Genomic DNA, 24,734 nt, shown 5'->3' with positions numbered 1-24,734 from the left:
TCCTTAACGAAGTGTCAGTCACAAGGTATCTTACCCTGTAGACTCTAGTCAAGTGTCTCCGTCCACTTCAGCCATTGTAACAATTCACAAGGACAGAGAGAGTTCCTCTGATTACCAGCACCCAAGGCAGAGAGGTTTTCTAGACCAACATGAGCACTTTGATTTACATGTGAAAGGGAACAGAAATCCAGGATTATACTTTAACTCCAGTAATATGTTGCGTGCACTAGGAAACATATGGCTGCATGTTGCAATAACTGACACATCTAACAAGAAGATAATAAAAATGTGGATGCCAAGTGAGACAAGTGACTAAAAACATCTGTGTGAGAAGAAATGCATATTATCCTGCCCAACTGACTGGCAGTGCACTATCATAAAACATTTCAGACTGTTGATAAAAGATCAAGAAGTTGTATTTGAAACGTCCTCTCTTCCTATCCCTCCCATTGTCCAGTTAAAACTTGGACAAGCAAAATCCACATTAATCACACCAAGTGAAAATGAAACAGGACTACTTTTTAAAATAAGTATGCCTCTTGTTAAAAAAATCAACAAAGTGATGTTGGGGTTTCACAGGTATACAAGGCAGTTCTGAAACTGGACAATTAATTTTGATTGTCTTAATTTGATTATTTCTCCCTAGCCACCCCCTCCCCTTGTCTTCAAATCCCCATCTCACCTTATATTAAAGTCACAGGGATTTTGTTGCTGATTCCAAACAAAACAGATCAAGGTAAAAACTTGACAGCCAAAATATGTTGTAGACAGGGTCCCTTTGAACTATCCCACAGCGTTGTAACACCCTTTCCTGACTGGACTATCTATTGAAAAGTCCTGTCTAAATAAGTAACATTAAAATCTTTTGTAACAAATAGATTCCCTGACACCTACAGTCACATACAGAATTCTAGTTCTAAGCCTTCAAAGCATAGAGGAAGAGAAGGAGAAAGAAATAGGTGTATGTATGTCAGATGAGGAAGATTTGCTGAATCACGCATCAAAGCAGGTGTAGGAGCAAGGCCTACGTCAGTTAGTTTAAATACGCCGTGGTACATCCAAAATATGCAGAATTCAGTTCAGTTCAGGACAACACAGACATACTGCAGACAATGACTAAACCGAGCAATAGTAAAGTCCTCTGAGAGGAGGTTGCAATTGAAAAGAGATTTAAGATTAAATCAAAAAGTGTCACATTTAATATTCAGAACACTCTAACTGAATCCTTACTGCCTAGGCTACAAATGGAATCTTACCGTGGGTTGGAATGAGAAAGTGGGCTCATTTCTTTCTGATAGTGATGCTCCTGACTGACGGGCTATGGAAAACAAAAAATAATAGTGAGAAAATAACTTTCCAAATATTCTTTCAGAATGTTTAGAAGTATGTAAGAGATCTTTTATAAGCATACACATTTGCAGCTTCTGGTATTAGAATTTTACAGTCTTTTTTCTTATCTGTGAAATTTAAAAGGGATATTCAGATCCTAACTGTGCAAAAGTACAACTTAACAGATGATTCTTATCTGGGTGGAAATACATATGAATTAAGGAGTCAACCACATGGTCATTTCTCTACTGCCTGTGTGGGGACAGTCAGGAAACAGAGAGGGAAGGGTGGCAAAGTCTTGGCTGATAGAAAAGTCTGGACTGTATGTGTATAGGAAGCATGGTGCAGGGATTCTTAGTTGAATCTGTGCAGAACCAACCATTCTTAAGACTAGACAACACTGAGCCAGAGCTAATAGGGCTGGGAGACATGGTTCCTCTCTCATCAGAGGCACGAAGCACCATTAACAGCAATCTTAGCAGTCCCAAATGAAGTTTGTTGAAGCATATATGCTTCTTTATGGCACTGCTAATTGGAAACCTGGATTAAGCTGTTCATGAATAGCTAACGGTGGACTGTATGAATATTCACACAAAATATGATCGTTTTCCACAGTCTTCAAATCTTACCTACCCATTGCAAGAATGTGCCCCAAAGGTTTTAAATCACATTTGGTTTATGGCATTAAAACCAGTTATTTGCAAGAAAGATCAATATTCATAAACCGGTATAAAAATTCAAGAATTTTAAAATTCAGAAAAATATTTTCTCTCAGTATATGTGTAATGCTTCCAGAAGAGACCCCCCCTTGCCATTATCACACACCTCAAAAGCTGTTCTAAAAAAATCATTGAAGCAAATGCAAAAGAAGTGAAAATACAAGCATATATTAACAATACTTGTACAATTTAGTACATGAAATGCTAAAAATAAATACTAAGCAATACGAAAGCAATTGCTTTTTTACAAAGATGAATATAAAAATGGGTATGTTCTCATGGTTTCAGGAAGAAGGGAGGGATGTTGTAAAATATATGTTCAGGATGAATGACATCCTAATTACTGCCAAATATTAGTCAGTGCCAGGTGGTGGATAGTGCAATTCCCAAATGATGGCTAGTGGAAGACTGAGGATGAGATAGAAAGTGAATTAGTCAGTCTATGAACCAGAATATCTGTCTAAATAATTTTTAGTCTCATTTCATAGTAAAGAATCATCTGCCTCAGTTTTGCAATTTGACTTGATGTGAACAGATCCCTCCAGGGGTTGTCAGACTGAGCTCTCTGTTGGAATAATTCTGGGTTTAAATATCACTCCTCTTGTCTGTCAGACTTCAGTTCTGCCAGACCATTTTTGCGTTAAGTGGCTTTCTTTTCTGAATCATTACAAAGGAGGCCAGAAGACCTTCCACAAATTAGGTATGAACCTGGGAGTACCCTTTCAGATATTTTGCAGATCAAGGCCCATGTGACTGAATTTATATTTGGGAAGTTGCTTGGGAAACAAGTAATCTTTCTTCTCTGTGAGTACTCCTTACTTGAAAGACAGGTCTTAGTGGTGAGCATATGTTGGAGTCTGCTAATGGAGCGTTATACCACTACAAGCTTCTAGGATATATCAATGAGCAATCTAGGAGAATCTTCCTTCTCCTTTGCATTTCTGACTGAGAATCAGGAACCATATGCAAGAAAATATCCTGAATTCTCTTATATATGATCTTGCTCCAGAATGTTTGTGTTATATCTCAAGTGGTGTCTGAATTGTGGAAACAGTTATCCAAGAATGGGCCAATTCCCTGACAGGGCAGGAAGGTCTTACTGGATCCCTAGAACAAAGGAAGGCATTTAAGCAGAAATATTTTGTAAGCTTTGCAACTCTTCTTGGATAACACGTATATGTGTGGGTATGAACTTCACATTATACTCTGCAATATATAGAACTGTGTCTTTCATACTGTTGCAAGCTAACATGGAATTTCATAGACTTTAAGATTTAAGAAAACATTCAGGTGAGACACAGTCACATAAAGTCTTTTAAAATATTTAGTTCCACATACACATATTATTGATATGGAACTGTGCCCCACACACATTTTACAAGGGTTTACAATTCTCCTTTGAAGTAAATCCATTTTAAAGTATAAGTTTTTCATATTTATAACTGATAGATATGCTGGTTAATGTATAATATTCAAAGCTATTTTATTCCTTTTTGGCTGTCATAGTTTACAGCAGCTGCTAAACAACCTACATTTGACAGCATATATTCAGTTCTTGGTAAACTATCACAGGTTATAAAATACAGTTTTAGCATATCTGTTTTATAGTTGTTTAAGGACATCTGATCTAACTGCAGCTTAGCAATATGATTGATCTATGTGCCTTTGCATTCAGAACAGTTTCTGAGTTTCATTAGAGTCAGTAACATGAGAGTTTTCAATGAATCTGGAAATCAGACTAACAATGGCAAGTGATGGAAAAAATAAACTCACTAATAATGTGTTTTATATATAAAATATTACTTTGAAACATAAGTTCACTATCTAACATGATTATATGCTGCCCTGCCTTGCAAATCATCATAGGTATTTCGAAATGAAAGATACACAAAAAGCTGCCTTCTGGTGGTGCTGTTGCCATAGATTCCACTAAGGGACAAAAATGTTGTACAAAATGAATAAAATTTGGAATAAAAATACTCCTTACTTATCTTTGAAGAACATAAGAGAAAGCAATAGATACCCCTGATTTAAATAATCAGAAAGATACAACCTGGAAACACATGTAAGCATGAAAGTGTAATTATGACAAGAATTTCAAGCTGTCCTTAATTTCTTAAACTACAATATGAGGATTATTTCTATTTCTTTTCTATATACTGCGTTTCTAAAACCATTTGCCTGTGCAGCTGGAAGATGGCTACAGATATATACAAACTTTTCTGCAGTTTGTACATCTGGTTTTGGAAGGATCGATCATTTGCAAGTTCTCTTGACTCAACTCAAATGATAGTGGTACTAAAGATCAGCAACATAAAAACAAATCTGCTTTTATTCTACACATATATTTTTTACATAATATATATAAGGAATAAATATATATAAAAGGAACACATCTTGGTAAAAACTGGAAGCTGAAGAAACGATGACTTTACTCATTTTAGGTCTTACACCAAGATCATGCATGGCAGAAGACTGAAATCCAGGAAGAACAACCTTCGAACGTGTTCTAATCACTCCAACTAAACTGCATTTTGATCTCTCAGTTACGTAGACTACCTATGGATACAGTAACACATTTACTGCACATGTGAAGTCTATGTGTGGGGATTCACTGAAAACAGCTATATGAAATTATCTGACAGATTTATAGATTTGAAAACTAGAGGGAAGAATTAGATCAACTCATGACCATATGTATATCACAGGCTATTAAACTGTAGATCACCAGTAAAAAACACTGAACAACATCAGATCTAGAACTGAATAAACCGTGAAGTGGGTCCCTCTGAATATACTCTACTCACAGATAATTCCCTGCTGATTGCTTTTGATATTTGTCAGTTGACCAGTTCTAAATTCATTCAAGGTGTGCTTTATCAATATTGTATGCTGCTCATCTTTAAACAGATATTTACAATGGTCTTAACATGTTACATCTAAGCAGTTCCCTTATCAATTGTAACTTTATCAAGAAAATTAGATTTTTTTGAACAGGACATATTTTCTGTAAAACGAATATCATTAACCACATTACCATGCTTTAAATCTGTTAACTGAATCCCACACCAGATTTTTCACTGTTTTGACAATGACATCAGACTAACTGGCCTACACTAACTTTTTCATTTCAGCTACCCATTTGAATACTGGCACTGCATCATCACTCTGAAATGTTGTAAGCATATCGAAATATACTAAAATTTAACACCAGCATACCAAAAATGCCCCCAATTACTCCTTTAAAAGCTTCTCTGTTAAAGAACTTGGGATGATTAAACAATCACCTTCCCTAATAAATGCTGTTTATAACCTTCTTAGATATTAAAGGTCTAGAAAATGAATTATCACCCTTACATGACTACTATGCATTTTTCCAAATATGGGAACAGAATTACATCAAGCAGTGTTAAACACACAAATCCATACTCCAAAAACTTGTACCACATCTATGAATAGCTAGTGCTGTGGCAGCTATCTCGGAAACGAAAATAGAATCAATAGATACAGTGGACTAAGCAACATTGTACTGGTACAGAATCTCTTTGTGTAAAGGCAGAGGTATACGAGTAGGGAAGACCGCTGAAGCTGAATTTCAGCGGTCTTTGTTGTAGCAAGGGACTAAGTGGTTAGTCCTTGTCTGAGAAAGGTAGGTTTGCTTTCTAAATTATCTCTTCCTGGAAACAAGGTTCTTGCCATTAAATCTTAAAACCTCAATGCCCACCTTGCAATATGCAGAGCAGAAACTGACAAGGCTGTGTGTGTAAGACACACCAACACTGAATGAAATTTGAAAAACTTCTCTCTCAAAGACAAATATTTTGCCTTTTACACTTGATTTATGTAGAGAAAGATGGTCACAAAGGACTATTATGAAAAACTACAGCTATATTAAATTACAATTTAAATGACTAACCTATTATATCTAAACACTTTAGACTGATGCTATTAGGCTGAAGCTACAGAAGCTGATCAAGGCAGTGAGATCAAAGAACCGTCTTTGCAATCACATTGTGCTTCACTGAATACTGGAGCAGTACATTTTACTTTAAAAGTTCATTTTGTTTTAGTCATGTAATTTGTATTAACCAAACCTGATGTATCTAAATATTCTTATAAATTTCCTTATAATTAAACTACTCAAAAATTAATGAGACTGCTATTCGCTTTATTTAATTGAGTTCCATTTGTCCAGTCCTGCAGATTTACACCATGTTTGAGTCTATGTAGTGAGTATTGAGAAAACACATTGGAAATATGATGAAATCAACTAAATGTGTAATGTTGACGTATCTCAAATAGTTAAAACCAACTAATGTTTCTTTGACATCCTGCAAAATATTACTCTGTAAACCAAGTTCTTATTTGTACAATTACGCACTCATTGATACATCTCTTCTCATTTGAAACCTTCATTTACCAGTGTACCACAAAGCTTCAATGCTGTGTTGATCATTCACTATGGAAGATTGCTACTACAGGCCTCTATTTGGGCCCTATAGATCCCTGGAGGTAATTTGCACCTAACATTTTAGAGCATTTACTCTACAATAGTTTATATTGGGGCAACACAGCAGTGCTTCCTCTTCTAACATTGGATCCACCTCTGAGAGTTGTGTTGTGTGCTTTACTTAAGCCACATTCATTGTTTATTATTGTTTCACCTATAATAAAATAAGAACTATGTTGCTGAGATATAAATGGAGTATGAGGTTATCTAGTTTTACAGCAGCTCCTGCAAGTACGTTTATATTGTTCCTAGAATGTTATTCTGTGATTTCATACATTCAATACTCTTCGGTGGTGTGTAACAAATACTCCTCTGCTTCTTATAACAGTACTCTGTCACACAGTGCAGCTGTGTGTGATTTTGTACCACTTTGTACCAGGACAAATAAGGATCCAAGGTGTAAAATACAGAAGGATCACATACTAAGTGCTCAGAACTACTGCAGCTTTTTGCCGCTGTTCTCCTGCTTCAGTCCTTTAAAGAGTCAGCTTTTCAGTAATGAGACTTTATCATTGTAAGAAGCAATTATTTTCCATTACTCACACTGTAATGCAGTTGCTGACTGGTATATCCGGGTTTCATTCATTTTGGAACTATTTTTAAGTACTATATCACACACCTGCAGGTTGTCAGCCACTATTGTGACAAGCTGTACAGCCTACATGATTATTCAGGATTCTAGGAAGGAATACATATAATAGATTTGCTCTTCCATGGTACTACAGAACCTGCTGGAAGTGCATGTGTTTTGGTTGCGTGGTTCACTCAGTAAGTTCTACAAAATGTTTGGTAATGATACCTTAAGTTTCACAGCTACTCAAAGAAATTTTAACATTCAAGACCCCCGAGTCTCAGAATTGATAGAAACTACATAGAGAAAATACTGTGGGTTTAGACTTACTGGTGGGAAACAAGAGTTCCAGGTTGCTGTATCATCACTGCTTGTACTTATGCTAACATTGCAGTTGTCTATCTGTGATGCGCTCAGCCCATGTGAGATCCCAGTATCCCTTAATTCTTCATTTTGTTGTTTCTTCATGCTAGCCAGCATCTGTAGTTCAGATGAACTCAGTCTATTTAACTGGTAATTTTCCCAGTCATACTCCTGTGAAATAAAATGGAAAAGTCAACAACATAGACAGGATCATGGAACAGAATATATGAATGAAACAGATACCTTGGAGAATCTCTTGGGGAATCTTCAGGAAGGTACAATACTAAAAGAGAAACAAAATGTTTACTAGAAAAGATTAGTTAACAGATTTCTGTTCAGCTATAAAGATCAAGCATATTCACACATAATCACAGGAAGGAAGAACACAAACACTGTTATGCACTGCGGTTTGGATCCAGGGTGTTTGATGAAGTTGCTGTTCCACTGCAATTAAAAACAGAAGATAAACGCAGGCTTTCAGAAGTTCAAAAATCCAGCAGCTAAAATTGCTTAAGCATTAAATGCAAATCTTGAAATAAACCCAATCACACAGTTATCATAGTATCATAAACACCATAAACATAATATTTAGTTATTTGTCAAGCACAGCATAAAATTTCTCTGGAAAGCTACACACGTCAGCACTAAATTTTAAAAGTTATTTTGGTAACTTGCTAGCATATACATTTTAAAATAAACATCACTGTATTTTCATTTTTCTTTATACTCATTGGTTGACTTGTTAATGTAACTCTAACTGTTGTATCAAACTTGATACACAGGCCAAAAGCTAAAAACATGTATTAATTATTTTGCAGTTTGTACTTACGCCTCACACAAAACCTCAGGATAAGATTGTTTAAGTTCACCCAACCTGCTGTGGCATCATCTTTGTTTAAAGAACTCCTTTAAGAAAAACTTTCCCTTTTTTTAAAGGGCGCACACAGATTGCTGTTTCACAGAGGAACAGGTCTAATACTTGAGGCCTCTAGTTTTGGTTCTGAATGGAATTACAAAGCATTTCTGCTTGAAAAGTGAATCGAAGTAGTGACCAGGACTTCAGAGGATTTAGATCACTGGAATATGGCCAGTGGGCTGCAAGACACTATGTAACAGTATCCCAAAGAGGGACAGCGCTTTGATTCTAGTGAAGAGAATGGCGTGTTTAGACCAGGAGTTTATCATGTTCCTGGCAGAAGAGGCAATTTCACAGCCTGTTTTGCTGTGGGGAGGTACAGGGTAACTGAAGATCTCAAGAACACAAGCAAGTCAGCAGTACTAGTGGTACGAACCTTGCTGGCTTTTCCTGCTATGCAATCCAGTGTGTAATGTTTCAGTGTGTCTTCTGGGGGTACAAAAGTCACCTTACCACCAGAAGACATACTGAAATATTACACGGTGGAGTTATTACTACAATCTCCTCTGCCTTCTTCCTATGTATATGAGACACATATCTAAGTCTTCTATGTGGATTATAATCATGAATTGGTCACACCTGAGACATAGGAAAACTTGAACTGCAGCTTTATCTTAGTAAGAGAAATAGTAGAGCAACGTTCAATACCTTCAGGCTATGACATCACACAACCATGACATTTGCTTTTAAAACCACTCATGAATATATGCAACCGATTAACAAAATATTATATAGGTTCAATTATTCAGCTCCACAAAGGTATGACACATACAGCCCACAAAGATGTTATACATTGGATGATGATTTCCTTATTTTAAGGAAATCATACAAGATGATATGTATATATCCTAGATTTTAATGTATATTGCTTAGTGTTTCACATGCAAAGTGCTCACTTTTCACAAGAAAGACAACACTGCTGAAAAAGGAGGTTATTTTCAAGTGACACACAGTACTTTTTTCTGTTTTAGGGACTTCCATATACCTTCCATATTTTCTGGGAATCACAAAAGCATTATTGCCTGTCTGATCCCTTTTCCTGCAAGCTTTTTTTATCCTTGGGATCAAGCAAAGCCAGATAATGAAGGATACTACATTACTTATTTCCTCTCCAGAAGTTTAACTGGGGACATGCTTATAGATTCATTCACAGTGCTGAACTCCAAGTTTAGGATGTGCAATACAATGCACGCTGGACAGAAATTTTGGATCAAGGGCAGATGGAGAAACTCTTCCTTTTTAACAATACACGTAATGGCATCATGCAATGAACAGAACCTTGATTTCAGCTCAAGCTCTAGAATATTTTACTATGTATTTGCAAAAATAGTTTTAGAATAAAAACACGTATCATATTTTTATTTCCTCATGGGTGCCTTAAAAGAAATTAACAGTTATTATCTCAATAATATGTAAAATAATGCTTCCTATTTTAATTCTAGTTAAGAAATTAAGTACCATTCAGTAAAGATTGCTGCCCAACATTAAGTTTTGGGGAGTAGCAACTCTATCATATTTTTGACATTTCTTTCTGACTACCATGATATTAGATTTCACTTAAAGCCATCTATTGCAAATAACTGATCAAAAAGAAAATTATCACTGAAATAACAAAGTAAACCACCTTTGATGGGAAGTGTGCCTGCAAGCTGACAATCAGCAGGTAAATATATCACGTAAAACAGGATTTCTGACTGAAGGGTGCTCACATGGAAACAGTTGCATGTGCATGTATGCAAATCTTTGTGAAAAAGACAATTAATTCTAAAGCCTATTGCAAACATTTTTGATTTTTTTACTATGTATCTCAAATTCTTAAGTCAAATGTCTTTGCAAAGATTTTTCCTATGGAATCACCTCAAGCACTCAGAGGCTACTTTTTGGCACAGATAAATGTGGTCTGCCATTTTGTACAAGGTATAAGAAGATGACAGAAGCTGTTAGCACAGCTGCCACCCCTTTTTTACCTCCAGCTTTTGAGGTCCAAGCTTCCTTCCTGAATAGTGTGATTATTATTACCATTTTTAAACCTAAAATAATACGTGATGTTTTCTCTGGACTCTTACTGAATGTACGTTACTAGCTCAGTTACTATTAGTGATTTGTTCATTTCATATGAAGCTTGCTATGTTACATCTGGAAAGTCTGCTTTGCTCTGATGTATTAGTATTCTACCAGATCTACAGCTGCTACAACTTTTATTGATCATACTGAAGATGCTGATTTCCTGTTAATTTTCCTATATAGAAGCCTTCTGCATTTGTTTGATTATTATAAGAGAAGATTCGGCTTATCTTTCTTACCTCTTATAAGAAGCAATTGGCATGCAGTCATTAAAATGACAGCATGAATTAGTGCTATGCAGAATAAAAGCACTAAGCATTGAAAGAACATTTTTCTCATTCTCTTTTTAATAAAGGCAAAACATTGCCCAACCCTGCTTGTCTTTTCCTTTACATCTATGAAGAAAAATGCATAGATTTTTGGAATTTTTACAAAACAATTCAAAACATTTGTTGTTTTTTCCCCCAGCTTATTTCAAACTGTCATTCTGTTTTCTTTTCTTGTAATGGTCTCTCTCTAGAAATGCCATACTCAGAAAGGAGAATAGATGTTGTGACAATTTTCTGTGTTAAACATCCTGTACAATAAACTCCTTGTAATAAAGGAGAAATAGTTTGGACTATTTATTCTGTAGCTTCAGATGACTACTACAAAAAAGCCTCTTCACAAATTTTATATTGTCTTAGCCAATTTTCAAAGAGAGAATTTGAAAATTGAATTTGAGATTAAGTTCACTTTGTAATTTAGGAGAAACTTTTGATGTAAGAAGTAATTTTGTAATACTCAAATTTGTCTAAAATTAGTATTTCATTTAGTAATTAAAAGCTTATCTTGTCTTTTTGCATATCCTCCCCTTATGATAAAGTATTTTTATTAAGGGCGTAAAACTTTTGCTAGATTGACAAAACCTGTTGTTTAAAGGATTTTTTTCATATATAATGGCATTTGTATTCTTCTAAGTTCAAATGATTTATTCAGAATTGTTTGAATGTAGTTATATGTGTGAAAAACTTCACCAGCTATCTACACACTTGCAATATTACCCAGAGGGCTGTCCTTCTTTCTTAATTAAAAATATTTGAACTTAATAATAGAGAACTCTATTAAAACATACATGACTAAAACATTGCAAGCAACCAGGTCCTTAAAGTGTATGAAGTAGTTAGCAAATCGACTGCTGGAAGAGTCGGTTAAGCATTTTTTTTTTCTTTACCAGTCTTCTGTATGAGCAGATTAGAACAGATTACTTCTCTGTAAACTCTCACTCTAATACCCTTTCATACGAAACTATCCTTTCATACATAATTCTTAAAACAATGAACAGTGTTTCAAAACGGAAATAAAATAATTACATGCCCACAGCCAACAAAAAAAATCCAGTGTTTTCTCACTGTAGTTAACAATATTACATGTCAGCACTTCTTTGCTTGAAACTTGTGGGGACCTAGAATACTAGTTTCTTCCTGCAAAACTGCTCCAGCAGATACAAAAAAGCTTTACATATGTATGTGGTCAGAAAAAGGCCACATTAAAATAGCTTATTATATTAGTTTTAAAATTATTGGAAATATTCTTAATAAAGATGAATAAAAATATATATTTGACTTTGTTCTATAAGTGCTAGGTGAACATACTTTCTAATATAAACAACCACTGTTCAAAAGGCAGGCAGTGGCACTCACATTTGGCTCCAAATTTTGACCGTGGCCTAGTACAAAAAGAAATATCAAAAGAACTCCAAGAAAAGGCTTCTGGATGGAAAATTTTATTACTTGATCAAATCAAACATGAGAGCTAAATCTGCCAGATACTTTCATCTTATATTTTGTAGCAATAAAACAAAGTCTGTAACTCCTAAGTTTCTATACATTGATAATAGGCTTTGTCCTTGCAAAAAATACTTACAAGCAATAAATTACATGTGCAATACCTTTACAGCTACAAGTGCAGTATGGTAATATCCCTACTGTCTAATTTAGTAATCAACTATTTATCGAGCAGAGGAAAAATGATCGCTCTTTTCCTTCATCTTTTAAAAAAAAAAAAAAAAAAATCACAAAAATGTTGTAAAATATATCTAACACTTTAAAAACTTAATTGCAATCCGCCTAGGTAGTCTATATTTAGTTATGTTCTACAGCACAAAGTTGATCACTGCATTAAGCACTGATAACATCTTTTAGAAAAGTAATCAACATATCATTTCTTTTGTTATGAACAAATAGATTACAGTTATGATTATTAATAAACATAGTTGATTTTTAAGTGGAACAATTTTCCAAAACTGAAAAGAATCAGGAAAAAAAGGAGGAATACATTTAATCACAAAAATGTGATTAGTTACTGGAAACTTGAAAAAATAAATTCCTATAGATAAAACTAGGAGGGAAAGGGAATGTAAAATGTAAACAAATTTTATTATACACTTACAGACAGATACATGGATATTAACACATCTAAGAAACAGAGAATCAGATTATCACTATCAACTGGGGTTTTCCTATCACTAAAAATTACAGAAACATTATCTTACTTCTTCCCAAATACAAAAAACCACATGCATTGCATTCTTCCACATTTTCTACATTACTAGTGGGAATTCTAACATCTTTTCCGAATAAGAAATACATAGAACATATGCTGGTAGGACTTTCTCTGCTTTTTAAATTTTTGTTGTTGTTGTTGTCTTTAAGATCACCAGCCACTGATATTTTTCATCACCATAAGGTCTCAGCACTGCTTCCGATTTTCACCTGCATTATTGTATTTCATTGCGCTTGCCTCCCCCTAATCTGCTTCCTTCCCAAAGGAAACGAGTCTCCACACCCTTCATGGAAAAAGATGTTCTGTTTTTATCAGGAAAAGTGCAAGACCTTTAAACAATCCAATAAGCTACTTGTAGAATACAGGAAGAGATTTCTAGAACACTCAATCAGAGAGACTATCTCACAAGACTGAGAGATGCATAAAATCCAACCCCTACACCAGTACTAAAAGAGACTCGTTTCACAAAAAAGCACTGAAGCATCAGTGGCATGGCAGTATGTGCATTTCCCTACCAAAGATACACAGAAACACTGAACGTATGCTTTCCTAGACACTATTCTTTAATCTGATGCCCAGTTTGGATTGCTCTTCCTAGCCCAACGCCCAGATTTCTATATCCACAACTAGCTGCAGCGTGTTCTACCCTCAGCAGCCATAGCAGCCAAAAGTAGATAGGTAGAACCATTCTGCATGATGACCCTGCCCCAGCAGTAGCAACCTTGTCCCATGGAAGTAGTCACTACTGCTTCCCCTTTCACAGATGCTGTCAAATCAGATAACTAAAACTAACTGTATCAACAAGTAACAGAATCGCTACAGACTAAAATTCCCATAGCACAGTGACAGCACATCCCCCTGACTGGACTGCTGACTGCAGCATCCTATAGCAGATGAGACAAGCTACAAGGACAGAAAACACAGTAAGGATGGAAGACGTCCATTTCCTTCATGCAAACGAGGTGTATGTCATGTTGCAAGACATTACTGCAGGTAAATTTTTCCAAAGAATACATAACTGCTTCATAGAGTCACAAAAAAGAGACGTGTCTATTCTTATGGTCCTCAGCAGTGTGCAACACCTGGTTCAAGATACTACTATCCAAAACCCACTCCTATGATCATGCAGTAGCTAGATTCAACAACATCCTTGGGTAAAAATGACAAAAAAAAAAAAAAAAAAGAAAAATCACAAAATAGCAATCCTTGGACTAAATACCATAAAACTCCTTGACGTATAGAAGAGACAATTGCAGGGGAATATGATATACAGCCATCAAGTAGTAAGTGGCATAGGTAAAAATAATAATTAAAAAAAAAAAGATTATTCATTGTTTCTTATAACAAACACAAGGATGAGAAAGCACCAGGAATGAGACAGTGCATTCAAAACAAATAAAAGAAGATACGTATTTTTTCCCACAAATAGCGGTTAAACACTGAAATTCACTGTCACAAGGCAAAGGCCATACAGATACACAAATCTGTGGAAAAAAATTCCACCACCAGTTATTTACCACAAAGCCAACATCTTTCACTGAAGAAATTGCTAAGCTATGGACTGCTGGAAGGAAGCTTGCAGGGCACACTGGCAAGGTATTGCTGGATGCTTGCTCTGACCTTTTTTTTTTTTTTTTTTGCTCTGTTTTTTTTCCCTAGCCATCTACAACTGATCGCTGCTGTACAGAAGATGCTATGTAAGTCTTTGGTCTCATAGGGTATTAGCTGACATGTGAAAAAAAGATCTCTGAAGCCTAAAGAGGCCTGTTCCCCTCTCAGATGCTCAGGAATAAATCTAATCTACTCATAACACATTTAGAGAAGAGGTCTCATGTTAAAAGATATGGATCTGCAGTAATTCTAAGCCCAAAAGGATTCTATCCAAAAACATGGAACAGTAACATACTGCCTCATTTGTGATTTACAGAATATGCTTGATCCTTAAGCTCCAGTTCCTGATTCAAAGCACATCATTATAAGCTGAAAAGACAGGAATTAGCTATTAGGAAATATTTAAGAACATTATTAGCTTCAGACGAACTCGTTCTTCGAATTACTGCACGTTTCCATAAGGAGAATCCAGGAAGAAAAAACCAGGAATAAAACAACACTTTGTGAATATAACAATTCCTTTAGTAGCCTGGCAATTTAGCCTATGACACAGCCTTACTGCTGGCCCTCAATCACATAATTTATTATTTTTCAGGGCTGTCGCAGAGAGACTACAAAGTACCTAGATTGAAACTCTTTCTATGGTCACTCGTTAATATATCAATTCAAAATCTATCAATTTTCCTTTGTAATCTTTCAGCCCCAAACTACTTTCTAACACATATTTCCAAGATGTGAGTTGCTCAATGAGACCTCCTTTTATCTATAAACCTCTGTGATTTCTGTTTTATTTGGAGTACCATTTTGTGTGCCACAAAAAAGTACAAAATCAGCTTTCAACAGACTGAGCTTAGTAAATACTGTTATGATGAAACCAGAATATATCTGGATGAAAGACGTACCATTTCTCACTTCATGACAATGGGTATATCTAATATAGCTTTCCTATACAATCTAATAATTTAATTTCAAAGTAAAAATCACTTACACAAGTTTGTGTTGTCAGACATGAATTTTCTCTTGAGCTTTTCTTGAGAGACTTTTTACTGATGGATCTTTTTAACTGACCAGAAACTCCTTCATATATTTCAGTTTTTTCAGATCCATCTGGAGTTACTTTAAAGAATTCAGATTTACTTCCAGTTGGAGAAAGAGAAAGGGTAGGCTTTAAGCTTCTCTGAGAGCTAACAGAATCTGTTTTTCTCACAGTGGAACTCTGTGGTTTTGATAAGATGGACTCTTCGAGGTTATGTTTGCTGTGTCCCTCATTCTTCCAGTATTCATTTCTCCATGACATCCTCTTTAATGGGATCTCCTTAAAAAACGCTGAATCAGATGTTCCTTGCCTCCTGTGGCTGATCTCAAGGTTCTCAGTACCCTGGATGAATTCATTGCTGTCATCCTAAATTTAGAAAACAAAGCAAGAATGATTCCCTCTCATCATCACACAATACAGTTTTACATAACCTTAAAATTTCAAAATGGCTCTTTAATCTCTGCTGCCTAATTCTAAATTTGCAAGGATTCTGAAAACCAGCTGCTCTTCCTGGCAACTACATTGCGTATACCATAAACATATTCTTACATCTCAAGTAGTGAAAAGTAGAAAGTAAAAAGAGGAGGAGAAGGAGGCAATATCACACTTTTCAAAATGTCGGCCCAAATTTCGAATGCTGGTAACCTCTTAAACCTGTGTGTTACAGGATGATCATAATTTCAATAAAATTTATTACAACTATAAACCAAAAGTAAGCAAAAAGTCCATGACAATGATGTCTTTTCATTGAATTATTAATATTCCATATTTTCACATCGCATCTTCAACTTAAAAGTAGAAGGAGTAACTCCTGCTAAGATCAATTTGCTCACCTCTGGTAATATCACTGAATATCATATTCAGTACCATTTGAATATAATTTAAGAATTTTGGAGGTTAGTTTGTTAACCTTATATTCATGCTTCTAACAATCTCTCTGCAAAATATTCCATGAATCAAGTGTATGATGTTCACTCATACCCCATCTCAACAACAAATAGCAAGTCCGACACACGGGAAGAAAAATACTGGGGAAACACATCTAGTGTTTGCCTCAATGTTCTTATTCTCAAGGAAGAAAGGATGAGAGAGGCCTCATCTTCACCTCATCATGCGGGTCCTCTGCCATATGCTACCACACTGGATAGAAGGCAGTATGTATTGCAAGATTCAGTAAGACACTGAAATATTATCTTCAGTATGCCTCTCATAGCCAAGGTGGAGTCATACTGCAAATGAAAGCGATCCAAATTTGTTACTGACTTCAGTGAGTCCAGGACTGGATTACACAGAATGAAAAAGAAGAAAATAATCCCTCAATTTTATTAATGATACATGTTTGGGAAGTTTATAGTTTTATTCCCTCATTTAGTAATTTCCTTGAAACACAAATCTGTATTTCTCTCTTTTTCATTGATTTTTATTTGCTGTAAGTTAACTTAAAATCTGTGCTGGAAACCCATCTTAAGTTAGGTTAACTTAAGGTGGAAGATTACTAAAGAAAACACTATTTTTTCCTCACACATTGGAGATAAATAGATAACTCTGAATTATCTGAAGCTTAAATACCTCCCACCTTTCCATGTCTCTTCAGCTATATATATTTAGGTCCTAGAATAATTTGTTAAATGCTAGATCATGAAATGGTGCCAGAAACATCAATAAGGTTTGCTTGATTAACTATAGTGCAGCATATGTAAACTGAAGATTAGAATGATTTTCCTGAGGAATGAGCACTTCTACTGACGTATTGTATTCCTTGAAAGAACATGCAGATGAGCAGTTCTGGATACATAAAACTGGTTGCTCTTGCAATTTTGTAATTTTAAGAAGATCATTCTAATGACTCTAGAGGGCCACCTACTAGGAGCAGATGGGATATAGTTCCTTTGTACGCTGAGCTTTAATACTGAGGTATCAGAGTGAAATTATCTATCAGCCTTTGTAAAGGTACATTATCTTATTTAATCTTATTCCTTTATTCTTTGAATCGTATAAGGACAGAAAAATTCTCAATTTCTTCACTGAAGGCTTCATTGATGAACTTGCCTGTTACACTTAAAACAGGATTTTTGATAGCATTATGTGACATGTGGTCACACCTGCTACAGTGACACAACTCTTGCAAACAGCAAGAGTTCTCGGTTTTGCTCTGGGTTTGACAGAAACTGTAAATGCTGCCATGACAAGTTTAATTATACAAAGTCTCTGACAGAAATTTGAGCTGAAAGCATGGACATTCATATAATTACAAAATAAGTCACTTGATGGTGAATGGTTCCAAGAGAAGAAGCAATTTTTATCCTTTACTGATTATTTGACTCTGATAATGAAATAACAGCATTGAACTATTTCAGTGACTAATTAGAAACCACTAAAGGGAATTTATAAATACTTGCTGTTTTCAGTTTGCAGGCTGAAACATTTCCACCCCAAAAGCCCAAAGTTACATAAACCGTATAATTCTAGCAGTTATTGTGCATATCTTACGGCTCTTAGTATATACAACATAAAGAGAGTAAATGTTCACTTATTTGAAATTGATCCTAATGCATAACCTGTCTCATATTTTACAATTAGTATTTTTTGTAGGTAATACTGCTTTTCCACAGATTTAATAAAAAAGTACATAATTCTGCTTTGCAGCTCCACTAACTTCAAATGTAAACTAGGATGAAACTGCGATTTAGCCCCTTTAACTGTAATTCTTGAATTTGTGAGGCAGTAACAAAAAACCCAAGAAAAACTTCTGGAACTTTTGGACTTTTTACCAGTCCAAGATATTTAAACTACAAAGATATGCAAAATAATATATTTTTTTAATTAAAATTGTTTTACTTATATTTTCCAGGAGAAAGGCAATTTATGCTTACATGCAATTATTTAAATTGTAGGTTGAGATATCTATTTTATTTGATATAGTTCAAGAGTGTGCACATATCCATGTGTGTTATATACAAACATAATGTATTTGAATTTCAAAGAAAGCTGTAATACAATGACCATGAGAAACAATAATAGTGTGAAAACCTGTAACATAGCTTATTTCAGCCTGTAAGATTAACATGTATTTTTAAAAAGCACTGCAAAATTCAGCATAACTTAGTCAAATAAATATTTTGTCATATAAGTGAAGTAAACTGGGAAACGTGTTATGGTTGGGCTAAAGAATTTTGGTAATTTTGCAAAGATACCTCAAATTGTGCCAAAATAGATACTACTAAGTTAGCTGTCTTATATTCAGCTGTCACAGCTTTTCCAGGATCCTCTTTCCTGTATTTTCAGTGCTTGAAATAAAACTGTTTTCTAGTTTAGTTCAGTAATGCAAAGTAGAGCAATCTGAATATTAAATGTGTATCCAGACTATCACTATAAAGCTGACTTCAAGAAGCAACACAGAATGTATCTGTACAAGGAAGAGGATGAATATGGGCAAAATGTGACTGTGAAGTAATTTGTTGGTTCAGTGACTTCTTTCACATGAAAGAAAGGCTTAACTATGAATTACTAATGTAGTAGTTAGACTGAGAAAAAAAGTCTTCATAATTTGTTAGCATGCTGTAGACTTGTTTAATGTAATTATCTTCTAGCTTTGTAAGTCTAATGCAACTCCAGCTGAAGTGCTGGTACTATTTAATGCAGTTTGCATCCAAAGATAATGAATGAAACAAAGGCTGTTCCCTAGCACACCTCTGGCATATAATCAAAGAAAAGTTTTTAGTTTATATAATACCGTCAATCTTTTTAAAAAAAGATAGGGAACTTCTATCAGTCTCTCTTGCATCAAGCCTCTAGAATGGCCATTAATGTTGTGCCCCAATGTTGTCGTGCTGTAAAATCAGGAGTACTCGGCTACTGCTTTCTCTCTGTGCGTTTGGCTCTGGATCTCTAGGGTTGGATGATGGCATGGAAGGTTACCTATCTTCTTCAATAAAGGCTTAGGCACCAGCAAAGTTTAATGATTAATTTAGCTTTTGATTAATTTATATAACTTTGTCTTGCTTTATAGTTCATCGTTAAGTATGCCATATGCGCTGTGTTTTGAAAGACACTTTGTTTTCACTCACTTACCATAGCATGACTTTCACTGTTTGTTACTTGTTCAGGAATTTTTGTTTGCCATTTTTACACTGCTTTGGAGACATATCTTTACAAAGGACTTTAATACCTGCCCCCCCCGATGCAATCACATTGGAAACTATTGAAGCTGAGTAAACGACAGTGCTGGAAAGCTTCCATAATTCTTATGTTATGGAAATATTTTCTTAACCTAGCTTCTACAGTAACCTCTAGGCTTTTCATGAGCACAACAGACAAAGAAATTCTTTGAAATCCAAACAGTTCTGTATCTTCAGAATGGTATCCCATATAGCACTGCTCATGAACTATTAGCTTGACTAAAACTGATTTAATTCTGAAATTCTGGAACTTTGTTTGAAATAACAAAGTCTTATGGGTTTAAGTTAATAAATAATACACTGCCCCAGATAATGTGAAAATCCCCAAAACTACAGGGGAAAAAAAACTGAGAAAGTTTTTATTTCTTATAATTAGCATCAGCAATTCCGTTTCTCAGAAATACAGAATATAGAGCAGTATTTCTGTTAAGTTCAGTCCATCTTCCTATTATGTAACTGGGTTGCATTTTATTTCTCAGTTATGAGCAACAGATTAGAATGTTAAGAAACAGATTTTATAATTAAAAATGAAATACACTAGAACGTTCATACAGGTAGAAACTTTTAGCAGTTACTGTAACGACACAATGCAACTATTCAGTGCATTCACAATTTGCTGAATTTCTAGATAGTATCAGCTGATACATTTGTTAAAAAAAAATTTCATTTCTTTCATTAATTTTATTGCTGAAAGATTTCCACATCACAAAAGAATGATGCTGACACAACTCAGACAGGATATAAAGCAGAAATACCAATCATCAAGTCACGATAAAAAGCTGAAATTTCTTAATTCACTTTCAACGTTTGTGAGCAGAACAGTCTCTGCTTACAGTTTTAAAAGGCACAATGAAGCCTTATTTACTGCACTCTTGCTCAACCATAACGGACTTACGTCCTGCTCAAATCTATGATGCAGGCTTTCCTAAAATCTTTTTTGTTGTAATGATGCACTATACTCACATTTCTCTGTTAGCATAAAGGCTGACAGAGAGTTAGGTTTCTTTTGTCCACTTGTTACAGAGGGTACACCTGCATTTTCACTCCTGTATCCAGCAACCTGACAAAGACAAATCTACCTGTAGGTATAGGGGGAAAAGATGATTTATCCTCTCTGTCTAGCTTGAAGACAGAATCTCATCCTAGGAGTTTTAAGATGAAGACTACTTTATCAAGAATTACATGTACAAAGTGGCCTACCTCTTCACTGCTGTCGGTTGCTTGAAAGTTACCTTCAATTTGGGTTCTCCCATGTACTCTGTTACTGTCTTGCTTCAAATCCAAAGGGAAAATGCAACATTCTGGTGACATATTTGGAGACTTCCCATGAGGAGCTGATTGAGGTCTTGATGAAAATGTGAAAATCTCTTTATTATTCACTTGGTGATCACCTGTTTCATTGCTGTGATGTTCAACAGAGGCATTCTGTGGTGGGGTTAAATTATGGCAGGCTGAGTCTTCAGTAGCTATGAACTGCTCACTCCTATCCAACTGAATACTCTCAGTGAAACTTTCTGGAAACACCCATTCATCTGAAACATACGATGTTTATTTTAATGCCAAATATGTAAATTGCATTTTACCCTGATCACACACTTTCTCCGGAATTTGTACAGCAAAATAAGTTTTTATAATATAGAGACATTCTGCTTATCAGATTTATACAGCTGGAAGAGTGACGAGGATGCAACAAAAAAGATCAAGCTGCTTTCTAAGTGAGGCAAGGTTAATCAAAACGTTTCCAGATCAAAGCTCAAAAAATCCGCAGGCTATGATATATGACATGCAAGCCTGCAATTTGCAAATCTGAAAGTTAAGATTTGAAACTGTTCAACTGAATTTCAATCCAGAAAAACATAATTTTGTTAAATTTGGCTATTAACCTTTTTTTATAGGCATAGAATCATAGAATCATTTAGGTTGGAAAAGACCTTTAAGATCATCAAGTCCAACCATTAACCTAACACTGCCAAGTCCACCACTAAACCATGTCCCTAAGCACCACATCTACACGCATTTTTTGTGGCTGACATTTAAAAAAAATAATCACACATGGTTGGTGGAATGTTTATAATATCACAATCTGCTCCTTCTTTATTGCTGAAATTCTACACTTTCTTTTATGTCCAGAACTTACGGTTTAAATCTCAATTTCAAACTACAGCTCTGATGAAAAATAGTGTGACACATGAAAAATGTATGAAGATATCTGTTTCGCCAAGTTTCCCTGAATACAGGCATTACTAATCTGCCAATTTTAAAACAAACAATAAACTACAGAAATGGATTTAAAGATTGAGTGCACCAGATAAACATGAAAAGGCCATTTTTATACTCTCATTGTTAACTTATATTTTACTGTTTTGGAATGATGGTATAGAAAAAAATGTCAATTTGATTGATTAAAACCAATCTCAAATAGCATCTGAGAAAAGGAGAATTGCTCAAGTATGCAATACTCCCTTATCTTCATTAAAGGTAGTGTGGTGTGGATTATTCACTAGATCTTGAAACTTTCTGGCTCTATAAAACAAAGTTACCACCAACTGTATTAAAAAAGGCTCAATAAAAAAATACTAAAAATGTAATAATAAAGTAATAATGTAATAATAAATAATAAAGCACTGCAATAATAAAATGCTTGCTGTCCCAGAAGACAGTAAGTTTACTATGGTATTCTACTCTTCAGTTTTGTTAGAGATAATTCTCAATTCAGGCAGATTCAGCAGCTTTGAGGGAGAAAAAGTAAGTCTGAACCACCAAAAATGAAGGCAAAAGAAAGAAGAATGAGAACGCCAGGAGAAACAGCTGTCTTCTTACTGGGTTGCTGTGATTTTTCCAGTTTACTGAAGATAGCTAGTAAAGCTACCAAACTCCAGTTAATATCCTAAACAGTAATTTGTACTAGGAACCTGTGAAATGTACGCACTTAACACATATTGTACATTCATGGCTTGCACCTAGAAAAGACTATTTTTCAGTCTCTACATGAAGACCAGCTATAGTTAGAAGCCCCAAGGCTTTTCAAGTAAACTTTTTTTATATTAGATAATCATGCTGGTTTAAAACAATCTAGTAGATTAATTGTCTATTGTACATAAAAAAGTCTATTTTGTAAATATACAGAAATCTCACTTTGCTTTTAATTAGTAAAAAAGACTTGCAAGATGAACATGTAAGTAATGCCATTTATTCTACAAATATTTTGGACTAGTATTTTCAAGAGCCTCAAGAAATGAGTGAGACTATTCAAAACTTTTAAGAACCACCGTTCATTTGTGTAAACCCAATGACCTTTTGTTCTGATCAATAACTACAAGTTTTTCAAAGGAGGATACTAGAGCAGAATTCTCCTGTCTTTGATCACTCAAGATTGTGTCACACTCTCCTGATAACATTTTTCTTAATCAGGCAATTGGAATTACATGTGAAAGGTTGTATGTGAATAAAACAACTGAAATCATAAGAAAACCCACTAATTTTCTGTCCGCACATCTCCAATATTAATCACGAACTCACACTTCACAGTTTTTATGCTTTTACTATATTTTAATATCTATATAATCTGCATTTTTGAAGTAATCATTTCCCCTATAAAAATGAAACAAAAGAGGGATGTTCTCATTAACTTTTCACATGAGGCTGAACACAATATTAGGATGCTCGAGAACAAAGACTCAGGAAATTTTTTTTCCTATTGATTTTGTGACCTAACATGATTAAAAAACTGTCTTGCACTAAATCAGTATTTTAAAGTACCCAATCATTTGTCCAATAGGAGTCTGGCGCACCAAGCCTGAAATTGTTTTGAATGTCTTTGGCCTTGGAGATGCTGCCACATCTGCAACTCCAGGAAGCGCTACGCAGAAATGCCACAAAAATGTTACTTATTCCCAAACTTCAATTGGCTGGACAACTCTCTTGTATGTAAAGAGATCTTTTCCCCAGCTATTCTGGATGCTAAGTCTAAAATGCTCTTAACTCTTTTTTTCTAAGGCATCGATATTAACATTTTCAACTTGCTGCATTTTTCAAAACAAAAAGTATCTTCAAAACTTAACTAGCTAAGAAAATTTTTGGATTTTTTGCATTTTTTTCCTACCTCAGCACTCTGCTGACTTCTGACCAGGCTGGCACCCACCTTTCCACAGTTTAACCTAGACACATTTTACTAGGTTTTAATGGCAGTAGCTTGACTAAGACCAAGATGTAAAACATACACTTCTTCAGTATTCAGAAGGCCTTTTCCCCTGTCATGAAATTAGATTTGATATGTATCATGCTGTCTTTGCAGTTTTCAAATATGCACTAATAGCTCAGACCACTGTAACAAGCCCTCTATGGTATGGTTATACATTTAGTGTATAACCCACTTCATGAGAATCTGCTAATTTTTATGCACAAAGGACTGTGAATGAGTAGAGAGGAGTGGCTTAATTTTTATTATGGCCTACTGACTTAACAACAACCAACTTCCCTAACTGCAGTCTCACCTGTTCTATTCTCATTCTAGAATGCAGTTGTTGCTGTTTAATTTGCAGAGGTCATTACAGATACAATTTTATAATGAATTCTGAAACAAAAAAAGGTGTTAAACCACTATTTTTTGTGATTTTAAGTCAATTTTGAATTAAGTATCAAAAGATAAAAAAGAAAAAATAAGTAACAGTTTTTGTCAAGTGCTTAGAGAAGAGGAGACAGTTAGAAGCTTAAACTCCTGACTCCTACTCCTGCCTCTGACACAGACATCCAAAAACTTCTTACACATCACTTTACTCACCACTGTGAGTAAAGTAATGTTTTTACTCAGATCAAAAGTACTTCAGAAATATAAAGAACTACTTTAAAAGATTTAGTGTCTGTATAGTATTTAGCCTGAATATTCTGCTTTTT

The 24,734-nt window shown here is 34.9% G+C and overlaps 1 protein-coding gene across 1 annotated transcript in view; it reads right to left on the bottom strand.

The window, feature by feature from the left end:
* Window positions 1–1,256: 1,256 nt before the first annotated feature.
* Window positions 1,257–24,734, bottom strand: part of LOC104070542 (chromosome unknown open reading frame, human C3orf67) — a gene marked incomplete at both ends in the record, with an annotated part of 38,844 nt that continues 15,366 nt past the window's right edge. The window contains 4 exons of the mRNA XM_009578914.1: window positions 1,257–1,318; window positions 7,460–7,663; window positions 15,616–16,029; window positions 21,042–21,373. Coding sequence (XP_009577209.1) covers window positions 1,257–1,318; window positions 7,460–7,663; window positions 15,616–16,029; window positions 21,042–21,373 — 1,012 coding nt within the window. The remainder of the gene's footprint in view (window positions 1,319–7,459; window positions 7,664–15,615; window positions 16,030–21,041; window positions 21,374–24,734) is intronic.

This window comes from Fulmarus glacialis, unplaced genomic scaffold (assembly GCF_000690835.1).
Source record: "Fulmarus glacialis isolate BGI_N327 unplaced genomic scaffold, ASM69083v1 scaffold27315, whole genome shotgun sequence".
Classification (NCBI taxonomy): Eukaryota; Metazoa; Chordata; class Aves; order Procellariiformes; family Procellariidae; genus Fulmarus; species Fulmarus glacialis.
This window is presented reverse-complemented; position numbering and strand designations above follow the sequence as displayed.